We start from the raw sequence: 21448 nt of genomic DNA on the forward strand, positions 1-21448 counted from the left end.
ACATTAAACTGCAAGGAAATGAGTCTACTAGTGCTAGCACTGCTAACGTTAAAGCACACTTGATAAACTACGTACATTTGTGAAATATTAGGCAGATGATTGTAAGGGCTAAATTTTCAATGGTAATTCAAATACATTTCATTTATTTAAAACTGTAATTAACAGTTTTAAATCGCTCTAACATTCTGAGGCAACAACTGTATGGATGATCTTCAACTCAAGTTGCAACCTCAGCAGCTAAAAAACAAGCCACTTCCCAAACAGTTCCCACGGAGTCCAAAAAACAATAGAAAAAAAATAATTAGAAAACCATAACTTTAGAATTATTTGGGGATGTGGGTAACTACTCGACTGTACACAGTACGTTAATGCCCTTGCTATTTGGCACAAAAAGTACTAACCAGTAATTATTTTAAATCCTGATAAAAATCTGGCACTGCCATGTTAAAGGCCTAACTTTATAGCATTAAAATATTTTTACACCCTGGTACAAAACAACTTTGGCCTCTATGGGGTCTTCTCTCATAACAACTGTATAGTTGTCTCTTCAATATGGATACTGGAATTAAGGGCGTGGGTGTTTAAATGACACTGAGTTATGGTCAGTCGAATTCTGCTAGGCCTCACCTCTGCTAAGTGTAGTCACTGAATTAGATCCCTGGGCCATGTTTGTGTCTTTGGTGTTTTTGGTGCAATTTTAATGGAATGATCTAACATAGAATAACTTGCTATAAGGTACAACCCACCCAGAAGATCCAGTTTGTTTATTATTGATATCATGTTAGTTTTAATTAACTCATATGTTTCAGTGCTTTGCACCAATTTACAGTTGAATGAAGTTTCCTTGTATACATTAGATGATTAGATTAACAGTACACTGTCTCATCCAAATATGGATATGATACTAAAATGAAAATGAAATGCTTAGGCTTCAAAATTCAGTCCAAAACCCAATGCGTCATACATATATACCGTCTGTGGTTTAACCTTTCTAGGGCTGTCACACTGACAGAATTTCAGTTCAATAGTGAAAAAATGTTCACAGTATTGTAACATTTATAGAATATTTAAAAAAAAACAAAAAAACACTGTAATAATGCTCTGACTAAAATTGATCTATGGTTTTATTTTGTACTTGTTATTTTCAAGATCTAACTCAAATGAAACGTGCATGTTGGTAGTGAGATGTTTCTGAACATAATTGTGCAAATGAACAATTACCAAATTATTTGACATTATCCTATGTGCAATGTTGACACAATATTGAGTACACGTTTATAATGAACCCCCCCAACCTGATCCATTAGCTTGAGCATAATTTTGTTTTTCTGTTTCACAGACCTAGCCCATTAGTAGTTCTCCTGTTTAATGGACTGCTAAATTAGTCATCGGAAACATTCCTAGTTAGTCTACATTGTACTGTCATGAAAAATCTTGATATTTCTGCTTCGTTTTATCCAGCTTCAGACATGGGTTTGAACTGCAAATGAACAAACTACCACATTCCTGAGTAATAATCAAGTTATCAAACTCTATTATCCCAGCAAAACATAAGGGCCCGCCATCTTCGGCTTAAAGCTAGTACAAGTTCACAAGTCTTTGCCAATGAACCCAGCAGGTCCTTATAACACAATAAAACATGGAACTGCATCATTTATGGACTCAAGTAGCAGGAGTGTTTCCTGTGCCCCTATATTTGCTAGCAGTAAAAGTCAAAGTAGGAGCAGCTATGGCTTTAAGGCTGCACAGCATAACTCAAACTTGTTAGTCATCCAAGGATTCATATTCAGAACATCCAGTAAACACTTCTAATTGGCCTACTTCTCTATGCTGCTGAGTGCAGAGCACATTTCTCAAGTGTGTGCATGCTTCTATGTGTGTGTTCATACTAATCCTGTCTGAATGTATGCTTGCCTGAATATGAGGGTGTTTATTTGTGAAGACCACTAAGACTATGCCACTGGTTAGCGTGGGAACATGCAAAATGTTTTGTCTTACTTCACAGTATGTTTTATATAACACACATTCCAGTAGTTCTGAAAAAGTACTGCAGTCACTTCAGGGCGAATGCTACACTGTCGTAAATATCATCAAAAAGATTCACAGAGCATTTATAAAACAGGTTATCCATGCGTGCATTTGTAAACTCTTTATGTAAATAGAGTAGATTCTCAAGGTGTTCTCATTTTGCTGCATATGGCCTCAATCTGCATGAGGAAGCAGATTAGAAAGCAAATCACAAACATGCTGTGCAAAGACTTTGCAAAGCCGGGTGAAAAAGTTTTCAGATTCACTTGGAATAAAATGAGCTTCATGAATTTAACTTGAGGTACTTAATTTGCTTGCTACTATGTTACATGCGTGAGTGTTTCTCCTCACCAGGCAACGCCTGACACTCCTGCTGCTGTGGCTCCCACTGGCAGTTGACGTTCAGCAAGCAGCTCCTGCAGCTAGCCAGCCTGAAACACTCCAGCTCTTCCCTGCGCTTACACCTGGATGAGTCTCTTACCGTCTTCAAACACACACACAAAATAACAGGAAATAATATCAGTCGGGCTAGAGTTCTTTGACAGTTTTCTCTTCAACAATAAATACAGTAAAGCTAGAGAATTCGATATAGTGTGCAACAAATGGTGAAAATGAATAAAGTATAAATGGGCGTGGTGATTTAAACAGCCAACAGAACATGCAGAGTGGAAAAGAAAATCAATATGCAGGACACATTATACTGAGATGTAGTTTTTATTCTATATGCTGCACAGTTACACTGCAGCAATTTTAGCTATAAGGTTTCAGAACAGAAAGGAAATTTGTTTTTTTTTATTTAAAAGTTTCAAAAAAAAAAAATCTAATTTGATCAGGTACCAGCAAAGTGTACTTTAGCCTAAAAAACAAAATCCCATTTTCTGCTAAAGGATGACACATCTTTATATCCATGATTGCACAGGTAAATACAATCCTGACCTTCATTTTTTTAGTCCACCACTTTCTTAGCATATTAACTAAAAAGTGATTTCTATGAAAACCTTGAAGGTTAGACAAAGGGCCAAGGAGAGGTCTTTGCTCATGTCCTGTTTTCATGACAATTTTTGCTTACGTATTTTCTGGAGGATTATTGAGCGTACATTTTGTTTTTCTGCTCTTAAAATGGCATTAAATGGATGTGTCATTTGGATTGATCCAAAAACAGACTCATGTTCAAACAAGCATGACAAGTCTTGTCTCAGAACAGAGACCATATTCTATGATTCTCTTTATTGCTTACAAATTATTTACCAAAACCTTCAAAAGCTTTTGATCAGTAACAATTTCTGCATCGGTCAATGACGTGAACAGCTCCTCACACCATAGTGTTCTTTTTCTCACACCATTTTTAGTACCACTTGTTGGAGAAAGAAGAAATGCATGAAATACATGCAAATTTGTACTTATATTGCCCCCCAGTGTCCACATAACCTTAGGGGCTATTCTGACCTGTGACCTTGCAGCCCAAACCTGAAGCTTAACAGGAAGTGTCAAATGATACACACATGTCCCCTTCTCCTGGCTCCGTGTTTCCACAAGCTCAGCTGATGTTCAGACAACATGGACGGAGGGGGAGACAGAGACAGAGCGCCGCCATGCTGCTGGGCCAGCTCCAGAGTCAGCTAACACACACACACACACACACACACACACAAACAGTCCGATCCATTCACAGATTCAGATCAAATCCAGCCAAGCACGTAGACAGAAAGAAAGCAACAGATAGCCAAACACACAAAGAAACACACACAAAGCAGGGTTGAGATTAAAAACAGAGACTGTGAAAGGAGGAAACAAAATGAGCAAACGTAACAAAATAACACGAGAAAATATTTATAACAAGTTTAATTTCAGCCCAACAATTACTTTGCTTTTTATTTTTTTTTAAATGTTCATTTTGATGCTTCAGAGAATAAAAGAAAAAACAAAAACCTTAAATGAGCGTGTGTCTGTGTGATCATTTAAAAAGACCACACTGATTGGTGTTGATTGTTTTAAGACTTTATATAAGACATCGACAGCTTCTTCCTTTAACCAGTCATTTGAAAAGCCTCTGAACTTTCTTCCAGCATTTATCAGCTCACGTTTTCAGCTCACGCTCAACAAAGGATCGTTTCCAAATGGCTGCATCTCCAATTCTGAGTGCAATTTTGGTGACAGACAAGGAAAAGCCTCAGGCCTCGGGAGATTTATTTATTTTTTAAATGCATTTTCTTTAATGGTCACTTGAGATTGACTGCAAAAGCAAGTCAATCCTCACAGACTTGTATGATAAAATGTCAAATTTCACAGCTCTATAATAACTAAGTGGGGCATTTTAGGCATGGCCAATTTGACAGGTGTCCCAAATTAGGCAGCTGGAGGCAGGCCTTGCTTTAAATACTTTGGGTCATTACACTCGACCTTTCCATTGTCTTTTGTCACGTTTTATTGAGTAATCTAAGATTATGGCTTGCTGTGAGACACAGACCATCCAAGAAGTTTCTGCTTTGGTTTTGTTGAGTGTTGTATGCCACTTAGCTAACTAGCAAATGTGTGTGTTCCCCTATATAGCTTATGGATGAAAACCATACAAGCTACAATTAGCTGATTAGCCCTTTTTATACAAATATAATTACCTCTATCCATATTTTATACTTTCTATGGTGCCAAATTGCATTGATGCTCAGCCACTGACAGAACAGTCTTTGCACTTTTTATGACTTCTAGCATTGTCAGGAACCAATATGTTAAGTATTCCATCAAAGATTTAATTCAATTATTGCACTATCAATACTATACGATAAGGTTTACCATAGATATTTTACTGATAGTCAGTAAAGCCTCACCACAGTGCAGTTGCTTGAGGCAGATATGCACTTCCTGTCCTCACACCACTGACATCCTCTTGTGTTGGCAGTGCAGCTCGCACAGTCTGAGAAGCGGAAACACTGCTCATCTGTACTGTCTAAAAATGGAGAACACAGACAAATTAAAAAAACATAAGCACATCGGTACAAAGGCAACAAAGACACCAGGTCACAGCCTTTTTTCCCCTAATCTGTATTGTTACTGTCTAAATAAAGTGTATGGACAATAAAATGCTTTCATAATATTATGGACTGAGCACAACTCGTACAGTTTTACTTTCAGTAATCGATTTCCACTTATTGAAATCAGCCAACAAATGTTTCAAAGAGTTCATCTGTTGGTGATTTGACTTCTTGACTAGCAAAGATGTAAATGTGATTTTCATGGAAATGTCTATCAGTCAGTTAATACATATAGTGCACAGAGGTGAACATGTACAACTACTTAAACTATTAGGGCAGTGTAAAATAAAATGTATTACCATATTTGGATGCAATAATCAGGAAGCTACCAAGTGACAACTTCGTTATTCGGGATTTGCAGACCTAACACTAAGACTGTCTCAACATGCTAAGCATAGATTGCACAGGCTGGCTCAGGCAGTAGAAGAGATGATCAGTGTTCACAAGGCTGCTGGTTTGACTACATGCTCTTTTTGAACTATAGTTTCTATAATTTGTTATTCTGGCGTCAGTAAAGAACACATTTTAACCTGTTATTGGGGTGTATTTTGGCGTGTGTTAGTCATTTATCGCATTACCCAGGAAAAAAAATTGAAAATGTAGCATTTAACTTTTAAATTAAGGTTAGATTTTATTTTGTTTTTATGGACATTAATGGGATTTGTGTGCTTGGGATGACACATAAATGTTGTCATGAGTTATGAAGGTTAGATAAGGTGTATGTGAATTGCAATGAGCAGGCTTTTAAATGCAAACCCATTGATTTGATCTTTTAATTCATTCAATCCATGTGGGCTTATGCTCCATTTAAAACTGACAGCAAAATCATTTTCATAATTACTTTCTACTTAAACCTCGAGCGAGGTGCCTGAAGCAGAATACCTGGAAGAGCTACCGCATCTACATCTGGTTCAGACCGATCCTAATTACTTTGAAATTAGGTAATTGTTGCAGTGCTGACCTTCTGTTCCTGTAATTATGAATTGCAAACATACTTCAGAGCCCTCCAGAATAATTACGATTCTTGTGAAAAAATAAGCCTTTTGGGAGTTGCACTTGTGCTTGATTGTGTGGTACATTTCAGGAAAACTATGTTGACATGGCAGTGAAAATATTTAGACTGAAACAAAGAAACAGATGCATATAAATGGCAAAGAATTTGCTCGGTAAACAGAAGCATAACATACCAGGCCGAGCAGGGCAGAAAGGAGCAGGAAAAATGTGGTCGGGTGGTGTTGGCTTCCAGGGGACACATCTACTTTTCACCCAGTGACAACGAACACCTGGCCCGGCAGTGGCGCACAAACCTGGGCTAGAGAAGGCCTGGCAGGATGGAGGCGTGTAAGCCAGCACGTCGTTCAGAAGCATACCAGAAAAGCCTCCAAAGATGTACATGGAGCTGAAGATGAAGAAGGGACGATTATACAAACTAACAGGAAAAGAGAACTTATACAGAGAGCTGTGGAAGGAAGCAACAGCGAGACACTACACGCTTTATACAGATGAGAAATGCCTCCAGAAAGGAGGAGAAAGTTAGAGGAACACCTTTAAAAATAAACCTGGACTTAGGTGGTGGTGAGGGGGGGGTGAAAAAGAAAAGCTGCTATTTTGAAGCAGTCCTTGTGAAGTTCAAAGCTGACATTTCTGAGCTCAAAGCTGACTTTTTGGTGGGTAAATGGTGTTAACAGGTCAGGCTGTCATTTCTCAGCCCAGCAATAAGTCAGTCGATGAAACTCCTGCAAACATTTAAGTATCACAAAGCACTGATATTTATATTTTCACTATAACTTTTTCTATTTCACCAAACAAAATGTCTTGTACTCTCCGATTGTCTGGGACTGATGTTCACAGATTCTTTTCAAGAAAATCAAAATCTGTTTTCAGGCTAAACCCTATGAGCAACAAGAAATGCTCAGTGCATCAACGGCAGGGTTTTCTTTGTTGTACATAGCTGTAATAAGTCATTTGAAAACCACATCTTTCTAGAAAGCAGAGCCCAAAGGCCATTCACACATCCGCCTGCATGTGAATGAGGGTGAGAAAAAGTTAGAGAGGAAAAAACTAGAAATGAATATAGGTCTCGAGGTAATGAAGTGAAATACACGTGGACATATATATATATATGCAGTATCTATATATAGAAAGTGCAAAGAAAGTTTCTGACAGAGTGTAGCAGGAGAAACATCCACATACAGGCGAGAGCTGAGGTGGGAGAGACGTAGTTTCTAAACAGGGAGCTTCAGAGGAGCAGGCGGAGGAAGAAGTGACAAGAGAAGTGCCAACCAAAACTAAATCTAAGATTGAGATAAAAAAAGATCAATCCATAAACAGTCTACACAACAAAACTATACCAGTCAAGGAGGAAGGCAGAGGCAAAATTCACCTGAGACGCTCAAGATTTGAAGGACATCACAGGAAGACATCAAGGAAATGAAAAAGCTGTGCTGGAGTGTCACGCATTGTGGATAGATGTGTTTTATTTGCATGAATGTAATTTGAGCAGGAAGGCTTGTTCTTATATTTTTCAAAGGTTGAATATCACTGCTGAAATGTCCAAAGGACGATTGGTAAAGGTACAGATTTATGATTAAAGTGGCACTTTTACAAGAAAACACTTAGGAAATGCAAGTTCATGCATGTTTTGTGAACCAAATCGCTTTATTTCAAGATACACTCAGAAAAAATAAAATACTTTGTTACCTTTAGTAATACGGGGGCTTGTCCTTGGGCAGAACTACCGTTATTTGTAGGCTATGACTGTTTCTCCTTCCAAAATTACATTAACTTCAGAAAATACATTACAAAGAACTTTCTATCAAAGTTTTACTATTGTATATAGGGTGGAAACAAGAATTAGCCAGATAGAGTCTGGGATTGGATCGGTTAGGGGGACGTGTTATGAAAAGCAGAAACTCACCCGTTGCTAACCACAGCAGAGTGTCCAAAGCGGTTGATGTCCCGGTGCAGGCCTGGTCTGGGAAGGACAGTCCACTCATCACAAGCTGAGGACGAGCACATGCAGACACACAACGATGTTTAGGAATATATTCACTCATGAGTGTGTGCTGCTATACTGCTGCAGCGTTTGAAAACCAAAACATAAATAACCCACTTATTGAGGAAGTGATAATGCACTGCACAAAATAAACAGACAAAGAGCTACTGTGAACATCACTGTAAGCAGCAAAATTACAGTTTTCCTTAACTGGTAATGCTAACGATAATATACGACTGGATAATATTGTCTTCATTTTTCCCCATGCAGTTATAATAGAAGAATAAGGAGAACCATACGTACTATATGCAAGAGCAATGAGCAGTACAGTGTGACCCACAGCTCAACCCCTTCCCCCAATTCCATAAGAACTCATTACCATAACCTTCTCACATCGAATTATGGCGATCGAGAGATGATAGGGGAGATAATATGGGAGCTGACTTCATAAAACACATCATGCCACAAATATGATCATAAAACAGCCTCCTCTCTTTCTCTCTCCCTCTCAAGTTATCATTGGTGCTATTCAGCTCTGTGTGTTTTACTATTTGGATTTTACAACTCTCTGATGTTTTAATGACCCCTACATACTCCCATTATATTAATATGGAAATGACTGAGTGACTGAATGTGTGTGTGTGTGTGTGTGTGTGTGTGTGTGTGTGTGTGTGTGTGAGTGTGAGTGAGAGAGATAGATGGAAAAGGAGTCCAAGTTGTGAGTGTAAATGTGCCATTTAGCTATAGGCGCCTTTCCCTAAACACAGAACGCTGGTAGAGTTGAGGACACCAGGTTGCTAACGACCTCGTTAAGCGCTGTGCTAATTGGGAGCGCTTGTTTAAGAGCGAGGGATGCCACAGAGGACGCAGTGACGGGACAGACAAAAAGAGGTTATTCTAATCAACGCCAAGAGCAATGGGTTCATAACTAGCAGGGGTTAAAGGTCATTCGTATTAACCCGACAAGAAGAGTGATGCTGATGTAATCAGGCAGCTCTGAAGAACGGTGATTGTGCGGCTAAATTAAACAGCACCGGTTTGTAGGTATTTAACTCAGGTTTTTTTTTTTTAAATAGGTTAAGTTTTAACCGATTTTTAACCTCCCACAGCAAGATTTCTCAAGTCTTTTTGCTCGAGAAACTCAAAAATCACTAAAGCGAGTAAGTTGTGGGCTTTGAAACGACCTCCCTGAGGAGATAATCTGCGACCTCCTTCAAATCACTTCTAAAAACACATTTTTACAAACTCACTATTATGTGATGTCATTACATTTTTGTGCAGTCTTTTTCTTTAACTGCTTTTAAACAGGAAGCTCTAATTTCCAGCTTTCTGTTGAAATTCTGGATTCGGCTTTGCTAGTCTGTCAAAGCACTTTGCAAAAGAACCATGTAAATGGAATTATTATTTAATATTGTTTGACAAAAAGACTGATGAATAATATTTATGAATAAATAAAACTTAGGGTTTAAACAATGAGAAGCAGAATACCAAAAGTTTATTAAGAATGCACAAAAGAAGGGCAAATAATTTATAAGACAGCTGCTATTAACACTAGACATTTTTACTCCAGTGTGGAGATTTATCCTTGTAGCATCTATTTCTAGAGCTTTGCACACACACACAGCTGTTTGTCAGCTCATGTTTAATATAACCTGCAAGGACCTGAATCAAATTGGCACCTCTACCTGGGTAATCATCACTCAGTGTGGGATCCAGGTGTGCACAACTATATGGCATCTAACATCCATCTAAAGCCTGAGTCACACGTGGTGCTAAAAGTTTAAATATTTTTCACTTGTGGCACTTGGCACTCTGAGCACTGAAATAAGCTTAGGCACTACAGGGAATCAGCAGTGAGGCAGGAGTTTGTTTCCTTGAGAACTTTCCAAGTTGTGCTGGCTGCAGAATAAAGCAGCTGACGTTTATCTTCGATATTTTATTCACTTGTTTTGCTCCAGAATTAATCATTACAACCAAAACTTCACTTGAATTTGTGCATCAGAATTAATAAATCATGTTGTTAGTACTGAATATACCAAGGTGCGCTTGGTTTGTTATTTTCTCTGGACTGATTTACTGTTACTGAAGTCAGTGAGAGAGCGGTTAAAAAGAGAACGGGCCCATATCTTTTAAATAAGCAGGTTATTATTAAAGCCAGCGCTATTTTTAATTAATCTGCAAGACAATTATGACAAAATGTCAACAGCTTCCTACGTTAATATTTCCGTGTGTTTTTTTTATGTTCACTTTATAATATAATTATTAATAATTAATAAGCCTTGCAGTTCTTGTGAAGCCAATAAACACCCTCGGAGACCTGCTGTATGTTTCATGTGATTTAGAGAATCTACCACATGAAACAGTCTGCAAGACACATAACTGCTAAAATAAGCAAACTAATAACCAACAGCATCAGAAATATATAATAAAAAATAATACGGTTTTGTTGTTTTGTGGAGTTCTCGCTTTTGTTGACCGAAATGTCCCAGCTGTTTGCAATCTGTGTTCCAATAGAAAGATAGAAAACAGTAAACAAGCAGATTTGCATCTCTGTGCTGCTTCAGGCAGCCCAAGGTAAACAGTTTCAAGCCCTCTTCATGGTGAGAGGACAGATTTCTGATTGAACGCTTTAAAGTTTTCTTTTCTTTTTTTTTTGTAGGTGACTCAACGTTGTGACTCCACCTCTAAGGGAATGGATAGTAACAACTACATGGACAAAAGATGGATTTTCTAACATAAGCGAAGCAATAAAATCTGAGGTACTAATTCTACTAAATCCTAAGTGGACAAAAAAATTATTAAAAGGAATTAGCAACTCTGAATGTAAATGCCTCTAGGGAAAAAAAAAGTATTCTCATTTTTCCATTTTGTGTCCCGTCATTTTCCCTTTCCTGTGTCTTCCAGTTTGACTGAATCTAGACCTTTCTTTATGACAAGTTCTCATTAATTTGGGAAACCCTGACGAGGCTGGGAATGGTACCTAAAATGGATATGCTGTTAAAAGGACGGATGGATGGACTTATTGTCTACTTATTGTTTGAATGACACATTTCAACTTGTGGCATTTTTGAGATTTTACTTCTTGAGGATCCAGAGCTTCCCCATGCACCTTGGAAGTAGGAGTGAACTTGTGCTTGAAAGCTCTACTCTATAAAGAAAATGTAATGTGGAACTATGATTCGTGCATGTGAATCAAGAGCCTGATTGTGATGATGAAGCTGACCTCAAACCTCCAGCCACAGCTAAAAATCTTTCTCTAACAAGCTCTAAATGAAAAAAAGATTACAACCTCTGTGACTTTTGATCCCATCCTCTAGCCATAACCAGCCACCCCGAGACTGCTGTCAAATTGTCCACCCAAGAACTGCAGGCTCAACAGATACTTATCAGCCACAACACACATACAGTCATACACACACACAGACCCACACAGATTTTAATTTCCTTTTAGGATATGAGAAAATCTGTGTTAATAATGCATGGTGGGACAGAGGGAGAAATCACGAGTCCAGATCGAAGCAGCCGTGCGGCCGGGCTGATTGACAGTTTGATCGGATCTGTGCTAATGGAGAACTTGATGGAGAAAGGCGGGAGGAGGAGGAGGACATGGAGGTTTGAACGGCAGCCACTGTCTGCTCCTCAGATACATCCCGACTTCCAACATCTTCCAAACAAGCTTTCAGCTTGCCACAGGCCTTTCAGCGAGATCTGTGTATGTGTCAGGTGTTTGCGTGTTGCACACAGAGCGTGGGCGTGCGCCTATGGTGTGTCAGGTTGGAGAGGACTGCGTTTTTAATCAGAGTTCATTTTCCCCCAAAATCTAATTAGAAGTGTGAGGGTGGCACGGTTAAGGGGAAGGGAGGATGTGGGAGGATGGGAGTGGGGAGGAAGGAGAGCTGAAGGGGGAGAATTAAATTCAAATGAAAAGTGCCTTCCATGTCTACCTGAATCTAATGTGTGGCAGCAGAAGAGCAGGAGAAGCTAATAACGTCATGTCACCCCTCCAAGGTTAGCGCGGCAAAACAAAAACAAATTAGTGCTCCAAACGCCCCCGCTCGCAGCGAGCGCAGAGACAGGGAGGAACGGAGGAGCAAATGGAGACAAAACAAGGGATGGAGAGAAGTGACTTCACAGGTGGAACTAATTAATTATCTCCTGAAGAGATGCGACAGAGGGCAGAGCTTTAGAAAAGAACTTGTGCAGATCAACACTTTCTGTGAAGACGCGTAGATACGAAGCCAAGCAACCCCCTGTCGTAACTCTAAACATGTATAGTATTTTTCACAGCATGTCCTATTTAACACTAAAGGTTTCCCCCATAAATGACCAAATTGTGCTCAGTCGAGACGCATTATTCAGAATGACAGCAATTAACACATTTCTCATAGACTTTCCAGAAACAAATTTGTATTTCTTTAAAGTCAAGAATCAAATAAATTATCTGCTGTGCTTTTAGTTACGATGTTATTGTCAAAGCCAACTGATGTTTTTTGTTCTGCTGCTTGAAGCCACTTTAAGAAAAACTGTTTCTCAGTAACTTGTGTTCCACTGCAGGAAGCACCTCTGCACGGCCTCCTTTAGTGCCATTTTGGAGGAGAAAAAAGTAGCTAGTCTGAGGATTTTTGAGTGCCCCTGATAGCCTGCTTATAGAGGTTCAGCAATCTTAGGGTATAAGAGCTATATTGTGCTTCTTGTTGTGTCGATATACTGTTAGGATGTTTAAACATGCCCTGTTTTGAACACTGAAAGCAGTATACATACAAATAAGGGACAGTGATTGGAACATGGGCAGTAACAACAATGATAAACCAGGATTATTTTGAACTGTGACTCACACAAAGCCACCCTGGAATAGTCTAACAATAAAAAGAGGGAGGTAGAATTTTATATAAAAGGTCCTATTTAGGTCTGAGGATTGCTGCCCTCTCTGAAACTTCAACAGCATAAACTTTGACATGAACAAGAAGAAAAGCCTTTAAGCAGCTCAGCTCTCTCCTTTTTTGTTATTAAATTCCCCTGTCTGTGCACATGCAGAATTAATGTCGCAGTTAAAAGTGTTTTTCATCACCTCATGTTTGGGTGGAGCCACAGACATGTAAACAAACGATATAGGGGCCTTTCCTGTATCTACACCACGTTGTGCCAATATGAATACTGTAACTTCAGCACCGTAACAAGAAGGAGAAGACGTTTTCTTCTGACTTCTTTCCATTTATAAGGAGATTCATAAATGCCTTCATCGTGAAGTTCTTGTACTTAGAAATTCACTGATACAGGATTTTAAGACCAATACTCACAATGAAAGCTGGTGAGTTAAAAATAGAATAGATTCTTTTTTCAAACATGCAAGAAAAATAAAGAGATAGCATATTGTCTTAGTAAAGACTATATGCTAATTCTATTTAAAGATAATCTTGTTTGTTTTGTTTTAGGGGTTTTGTCGCGTATTCCTTGCTTAAGTTCTGCCCAACAATGCTCGGATCATCTGGTTGTTATGTTTGTGGACTTCCAGACACATTTAAGTTGAAGTGCTTTCTGGTCGGAAAATGATGGTTACTCACGATGATGGTCTCCACTTTATACATTTTAATTTATCAGCCCTTATAAATGCAGATGCCAATAGAGCAGTAAACAGCTAATAAGGTAACATTATCTGTAAATGATTAAAAACCAAAGACAGGAATCACAAAGAACAAAGTAAAAATCAAAATTTTCAAATTTAACTTGAGGGCAAAAATCACAGATTTAGCTAAAGTTAGCAGGGATTAAAGGAAAAGTGTGAATGCAGCAAGAGAAAGAATGAAGACAGGAAGGAGGAAACTATAGCTAGGAGACATTTCTTGGCTCAGATTTAAACTCTTCTTTTTTTTAAGCTCCTCATAACCCTGAGTGTGTTAACAGTCACCACACTGGCCCAGCGGAGGCCTTTAATTCCACATAATCCCTCTCTGGGTGAGAGGAGTCTGTTGCACCACAGTGAGGAAAGAAAGGAATTCCATGCGACACACTCCACACTGATATATGATGCTAGTGCAGCTTTTAGCTTGTCTAATTATCCCATTAAGCAAAAATGCAACTACTGAAACATAAACTATTTTGTTTCCTTAAACCAAGGCAATAGTAAACTGAACATCTTTTCGTTTTGGTCGGTTGTTCAGCACTAATTGGAATTCTTCATCCTGGACTGTAAGAAACTGACGCTGATATTTCCTTTCGGGTATTTAATTAATCAATTCCTTGAGAAACCTGGCACCACAACACTCTGTAGTGAAAGGAATCATTAGGGGTTTTTTTACTTAAAAAAAATAAATGCCCAAAAAACAAACGAAGAACAAATTTCAACTGCCAGTGTGTCAAAAAATATAATGTACTGTGCAAGGAACATGGTTACAACAGGGATGGAGTAATTCTGTAAAACTAAGAAGATATTTAAGATCAAGGTCGTAAACCAGATAAACTTCTACTAGAAAGAATAAGATATATGTCGAAACACAAATTTAAAAAATACATAAGTTGAACTAAAATATTTATATCAATATATTAATGTGTATGTTTTGTTTGCTATATTTGAACTTTCCTTTAATTTTTGGTCATTGACCACACACACACACACACACAGTCAGTTTTATCTCCTTACATCACCTGGAGGATCCTAAAGACAGTCAGGTTTGAACTCTGTCTTTTGCTGATGAGCATCTATAAAATGTTCACTTCACTGTTTGATGGTTTTTCCTGTTGGCTAAAAGATGCTTTCAGACAGTTCAGAACTCACTTTGCTTATTGCTGCAGGAGCTGCAGTTGAAAGAATAAGGCTAAAATTGTCCTACGCACATCTAAACAATATATTAATATAATGGAATACAGAATTGTATTCATGTGAGGTTGTTCTTTGTCTTAATGAAAGAACTGTGAAATTGATATTTCTATTAACTTACACAGTATCTGTCCTGGTTTCAAACAGATTAGAAGCCAGGACATTGTGCTAAATAATACTATACATGCAAAACTCTTCTCAAGCATTAGCTTTGTGTGCAGCAGCCGTGTCACTTTTAACCTGTAATATTTAGCCTTTTTGTATTTTTGCTGTAAAATGATAGTTTTATTTTCTTTGTAAATTATGCTGCTCTGATGCCAGCTCTCTTGGCCCTTTCCTGGCCTGACTTATCAAGTTAATAAGCCACCTTACGTGAGTGGTTAGTCTGATTGCTGAATTTAAAACCTCCAGCACTGTGTGGTCCTGGTTTCCTTAAATGTGCTTGCTGGCTTATGGCTTCCTACACCTGGTTCACCTTTGCTCAAGTTTTCCTTTTGCCTCCTCATTCCTCACAAACAATCTAGTCTTGCTCTCACCCAACTCAAAGTTCATTATTTGAACTTTCCATAAACTCATTTGAACCCTTACTCAGCGGTCACTTTGGCTCTCCCAGTTCTCTTAGCCAAACCTTGACATCCTTGCTTTGAAAGGGCTTCATTGCAGAAGATGCAGTCCATAACACTGGGGAGCCCGCTATAATGTGCAAGAAGAGAGCCACACTGGAAAACAGCCTGCAGCTGTCTCAGAATGTCATGACCCCCAAGTCATACATTTTTGTAACACAGTGTATACTTCAGACTGTTCTCCCAAGAAAACAAACAGCACTGGTTGTTTAAGCAAATCCCAGAGCAGCCGGTGTTTGTATTCAGGGCAAAACCGTAAAACTGCCATTGAACTAAAACCTACTGTCACACACAGAAGAAAGAGCTAGTGAACAATAAAGTGTGGGTCGAAGTGTAGTTGTTTTTTGACACAGGAAACCTGTTTATACTGCCTCGGAGAACAAATAACATAATCATTCTTTACCTTAACCTAATTATTCATTTAACCAAAATAATTATCCAATGCTGACTCTTAACCAAAAAGTGTTCCTATCACAGATAGTGATGTTTACGGTTTTGTTTTTTGGGTTTTTTTTTTACTTCAAACCAAACCAACTGTTCAGTGTTTATGAAATTATCATATATTTCATGTCTGTGTTATAAACATAACCACTGGTTTTGAATGTTAGCAGCTTGTTGTATGGTTGTTAACTATTATTACTGCCATAGATATTACAAGTAGACAATCTGCAGGGCAGAGCCCAGAACTCAGTTATTACCTGATTTAATGGTGGTTGTTCCACTTCGGTGGACAGAAATAATGGGCAACGCGTTTTCACTTACACCAAACAACAGTCCCTTTAAGAGGCAGCGGGACTTCCAACGGTGGAATAAATGCCTCGAGTTTCAGTTTTTGCACAACGTTTGCAAAAACAACATGGTTATGGTTAGGAGAAAATCATAGCTTGAAAGCTCACTTTTATAGTTACAACACTGAGGAGTGTTGGTTGCTTTCTATTTTGATCAAAGTCTAGTGAGCCAGCAAGCATATACTTAAGCTTTTACCTATGGAAACTCAAGCAGTCAGTTAGCCAAGCATAATATAACGATAACACTGGAAAAACTCTTGGTCCCCATCAGAACTGCTTGATGTACAAAATGCCTTTTATGTCACATTTGTACAAAGGACACATATGCAGTTTTAACAAAACTGTAATTATAAACAAAATATTATAGTAAACATTTTTATGCACAGCCTAACCATTGATTGCTATGGTTGGTCTTGACTGGTTGACGAATGATTGCTGAAAGTTGCTTGCTAGTGTCCAGGTGAAAATGGTCAACAATAGGTATACATGGCTCCGGTTAAAACCACTTGTAATAGCTTCCATCCCTCTAGTAGACTGCTGTGTTCATCCATAGTTCTCGTGGAGGAGTCTCGGCCTTGTGCAACTGAAGCTTTAGTTAGATTGCAGGTGCTGTGGAGGTTCGCCCGTCTGTTTAGGCTGATAGGTGCACGGCCCTAGTGTCACTGTGCAGGCCACAGCTACACCTTGGTGAAGCAAAATGAATACGAACCTAAAGCAACATGTGGGCCAGATTAAAATGTGCAAAGGCCCAGTTAAGTTACACACATGAGTAATATTTAAAAAACAAATAAATATTTGACTGCAACATATTATTTTCTCCAGCTGATGATCATTCATGTCATCATCTTTCCTCTTGGTTTTTCATTTTCCCACCTAAACTATAATGCAGCTTCTATCTGCCTCTCCGGTAAACTCAAGCTAGAAAACGGACAAATGTTGCAGGTGATAAAAGCAGTAATGAATAAATTATGATATTTATGAAGACAGGGGTGTTTGCACAGAGTTAAGGGACACGTAAATTCACACATTTATTGCAAGCGTTGATGGAGCGAAAACAGTATCTGAAACCATTTGGCTTTCACCTTCATTAAGATGGGGACGTTCTGTAAACCCATGCCTGATTGTTTATCACCTTTTATTTTGCCTTTTGTTCACAAGCTTATCATCATCTTCACCCTGGCACACCTTTAATGTCTTTAGGTAATTCTCTTTCACAAGTCCGCAGTGCTTCCATTCCCCTCCCTAAATCCCTACTTCATTTACTCTTTATTTCTCTTCCACTCCGTGTTCGTCCCTCTCTCCTTCTTTAGCACTATTCTCCTTTATTTCATCACCCTTCTCACACCTGCTACTCTAATATCAGCAGTCGCTTTTTTCCTGTTGTTCTGTAATTTACAGGAGTGACGAGAAATATGAAAGAGAGAGTGGGAAGGACGACAGATTTGGACAGTGGGCTGATATTTCCAAGTACAAAAAAGCATTTTAAAGCCCATTTTTATAAATTTAAAAGAAAATACTTGCAGCTTTCAACTACAACTCAAACACGGAATAGCTGAGCACATTAGCATTATAGGCAGACCTTCTGTCATGGCTGAAAGCACTCTAAGAAACACTCTAAACAACTCTTGAGAAACACTCTAAACAACTTGTCCGGAACTGTTTTTATCATTTAAGAAACATTTCTAAACTCAGACTGCTGGTGTCAAAAGCAGAACTTGAGATGATTCTTCATGCTTTTATCTCTTCTCGTTTGGATTATTGTAACGGTCTTTTTACGTATCTCAACAAATAAGCTCTCGATTGCCTTCAGTCTGTACAGAATGCAGCGGCAAGACTTAACTGGTACAAACAAGAAGTCACACATTACTCCAGTTTTGGCTTCTCTTCATTGGTTTCCAGCAAATTTTAGGGTTCATTTTAAAATTTTAGTTGTTTAGAGCTCTGCACGGTGAAGCTCCCCAGTATATCTCTGATCTGTTGAAACCTCATGCTTCATCCTGAGCACTTAGGTCTTCAGGTCAGAGGCTACTGGTGGTCCCACGTACTGGGTTTAAAACACGTGGGGATCGGGCTTTTCAGGCACTGGCACCTAGGCTGTGGAACTCTCTGCCGTTGTCTTTACGCTGTCTAGACTCTACTGACTCCTTTAAAAAGCAGCTGAAGACATTTTTATACAAATGGGTTTTTAATTAATTTTAACCTGTATGTCTGATCTTATTGTGAAGTACTTTGTGATTTTTATCTGTGAAATGTGCTATATAAATAAATTTTACTTACTTACTCTAAAAAGCTTCTTAGTGGATCTTAGTTTGAGAAGTTGCTGTCGAAGCAGTGGTTGAGATTTCTGGATAAAACTAAAGTTTTAGTTAAAGTGACAATACAACAGGTCATGACATCACTTGACAGGTTTCAAAGGACTAAAATAAACCTGATCAGCAACTTTGAAAACAAGAGGAGAGCATCAACATCACCTACATAAAGATGGCGAAATAGATGAATAATTGGTCAAGTCTAGTGCTGGGTGTATGTAATTCTATGAATGCACTCAAAAAAATATTTAATCTGATTACATTTAACATTTGTGATGTGGATGTGGCCACCAACTTTCAGAGATAACAAGCTCCTGACCCTTACAAAAAAAGCTAGGTAAGCATTAGCATGTTTCATTTTCCCTGATATGAAAACTTGCTCATTTCACCCAGCGATGCCTAAACAATCTATAATTGCTGCTTCAATAAAATTGTTTTCCCAATTCTTGGCAGACCGTAAATTAAAAAAAAAAAAAAAAAAAAACATTCTAACTAACAATATTTAAAAATATAAAACGTTTTTCTACAATATATTTTTCCCAAGTATAATCCCTACATGATTTCCATTTAGACGTTTTAAGGCTCTGCTCCTTTTGTTCCGAGCTTTTAAATTCCAGCAACATCCCAACATACTGCACTGACATCTGTTGGATACTCACAAATTCTTTCTTCAGGCAAAGTTACTTAAATTCCAGGATCTGGTTAATTACAATACATCCATAATTTTGTATAAAGCTTTTACTAAACTTTTACCGGCAAATTTACAAACTAGATTTGAAATTCGAGAAAAGGTTTATAATGTGAGAGGCTTTGGAGAATTCAAATTACCCAGAACTCGAACAACCCGTAAAGGCTTTTGTGTGTCTGTATGTGGTGTGAAAATCTGGAACAGTCTGAGTTTACAATTGAAACAATGCAAAAATATTCATAGATTTAAATTTCTCTACAAACAGTTGGTCTGGTCACAGTATACTCAATGATGGGTTTTAGTGTGCTCTGTAATGTCTGTCCTCTTACCATTGCTGGTATGGATTCCAAAATAAAAAATAAAAAATAAAGTGTGCGTATGTATGTACATATATGTACTTGTGTGTGTAGATATATATGTATGTATATGTATGTGTGTCTGTTACTTGTAGTTATTACTGCCTGTTACCTGTGGTAATGCAATTTATAATTTATATATTCTGTATTCAGTTATGAAGGCTCTAATTGTTGGTTGCGAGCTGCCGCTTAGATGCTTGTATGTGCCCGGGGCTGTTGATGGGTCTGTATGCAATGATGGGCGTAGCTGCGGGAAGTTTATTGTTTTTTTTTGTTGATGAGTGAGTATAGGGGTGGGATTTAATAAGTTTTCTTCGTCCCACTCCTTTTTCAGGCAAGTTTTGTTTTTTGTTTTGTGTATTTTATGTTCAATATAGGTATTTGTTGTGCCTGAAAATGAATAAATAAATGAATGAATGAATGAACTGTGGCTAAGCGGAAATTTTTAACATATTCTGCACCTCGAGAATATAATAAAACCTAAAAAGTATCTTAAATAAATAAACAAAGGGTCTCCATTGCCTCTCACTATTAGCGCCATGTGATTAGAAATCAGATTTGACAAGGTTAACCACCACACCCGAGGCTCTATGCCATGAATGTCTCACTCACACCCCTGATCACATAGTCAAAGAAACACTGATCAGTATAAAAACTGGCAGACGATTATTCTGAATGACTTTTTTTTTTGCAGTAAAACAATTATTTCACCACTAACAGACACTGGCAAGCATTGCTGACCTTACATGCAGATAAATATACAGTTAAAGAACCACCATCACCAACATGCTGCTTTTTCCTGTTCATGTTTCACTTTCACTCGATTTTTTTCAGCACCTTTTGCATAAATATTCGCACATCTTTATCGTTTCCTCCTTCTTTCTGTTAATCTATCTACTGCACACTGTTTCCTCCTGTGAAGAGCAGAACTAATCTACATCTTCCTCACCTGAAGCCCCTTTCATTATTGTCTCTCTCTATCCCTGTCAAGGGCTGTTAATGTTCCCATACCATCTGGTTGATGGTGTAACTGGTTAGCCTATAATGGGATCCTTAATCATCAATACTCCATACCTATACTGCAGTGTTCGCAACCTTACACAGTCTTGGTTTCTTTCTTACTGTCTCTTCTGGCTGCAAGAATATTTTTAGCTTGTTTTTAGGTCTGTCACAGCGCAGTAACGTTGCAGCTTCCTCTATGTACTATTAAGGGCATTTCAACATGCTGTTGCTGCACAAATTGGATTCACACCAGGAAATCGCTTCCAAATACCATATGCATGTGTGTTTCTTTTTAGAAGAAAGCACTCTAAATGACTAATAAGAACAAATAAATACTACATAAAGCTTGATGGTCAGGATGAGTTGAATATTATGCTTATGAGTGGCTAGTGAATGGAACTGCCCTGCAGATAATATCACCTGTGAATACAGAATATAAATATGTAGAATGCTTATAATAATACCAGAACAGAGCAAACCAAGGCTTATCGTACATAAGATATAGAACATCATTTAAAAACATGTTTTCCTTGCAAGCAGGAGCACTCAGAGTGTAGATGTGAGGTTAAAGCATCCCCTTTTAGTCAACTACAAGTCATGGTTAGAAGCAGCAGGCAATTTTATATGTAGAAAAGTAGGCACGAGGCAAATCTGGCCTTTTAACAGCAACAGATGGAAGTGGAAGGACAAAAGAAAAAAAAAATCAAAGAGAAAACCCCAAAAAGTGAAATTAATTTTTTAAAAGAGAGATAAAAACACCATGTTGTTACCCAGTGGTGATTTTGAAGCTTGGTTTTTAAACTCTGACTTGAATAT

The 21448-nt window shown here is 38.2% G+C and overlaps 1 protein-coding gene across 4 annotated transcripts in view; it reads right to left on the bottom strand.

The window, feature by feature from the left end:
- Positions 1-21448, bottom strand: part of atrnl1a (attractin-like 1a) — a 325280-nt gene that overhangs the window by 239422 nt on the left and 64410 nt on the right. For 3 of the 4 annotated variants that reach the window (XM_085296141.1, XM_085296142.1, XM_085296144.1), the window contains 5 exons: positions 7975-8059; positions 6245-6456; positions 4854-4972; positions 3531-3647; positions 2380-2512 (listed from right to left, as the gene is read on the bottom strand). In XM_085296141.1, coding sequence (XP_085152267.1) covers positions 2380-2512; positions 3531-3647; positions 4854-4972; positions 6245-6456; positions 7975-8059 — 666 coding nt within the window. The remainder of the gene's footprint in view (positions 1-2379; positions 2513-3530; positions 3648-4853; positions 4973-6244; positions 6457-7974; positions 8060-21448) is intronic. The other variant, XM_085296143.1, reaches the window with a different exon arrangement.

This window comes from Mchenga conophoros, linkage group LG13, assembly GCF_057382185.1.
Source record: "Mchenga conophoros isolate Kocher_MC1m ecotype Shallow Benthic linkage group LG13, M_conophoros_male_GT1.1, whole genome shotgun sequence".
NCBI classification, from domain to species: Eukaryota; Metazoa; Chordata; class Actinopteri; order Cichliformes; family Cichlidae; genus Mchenga; species Mchenga conophoros.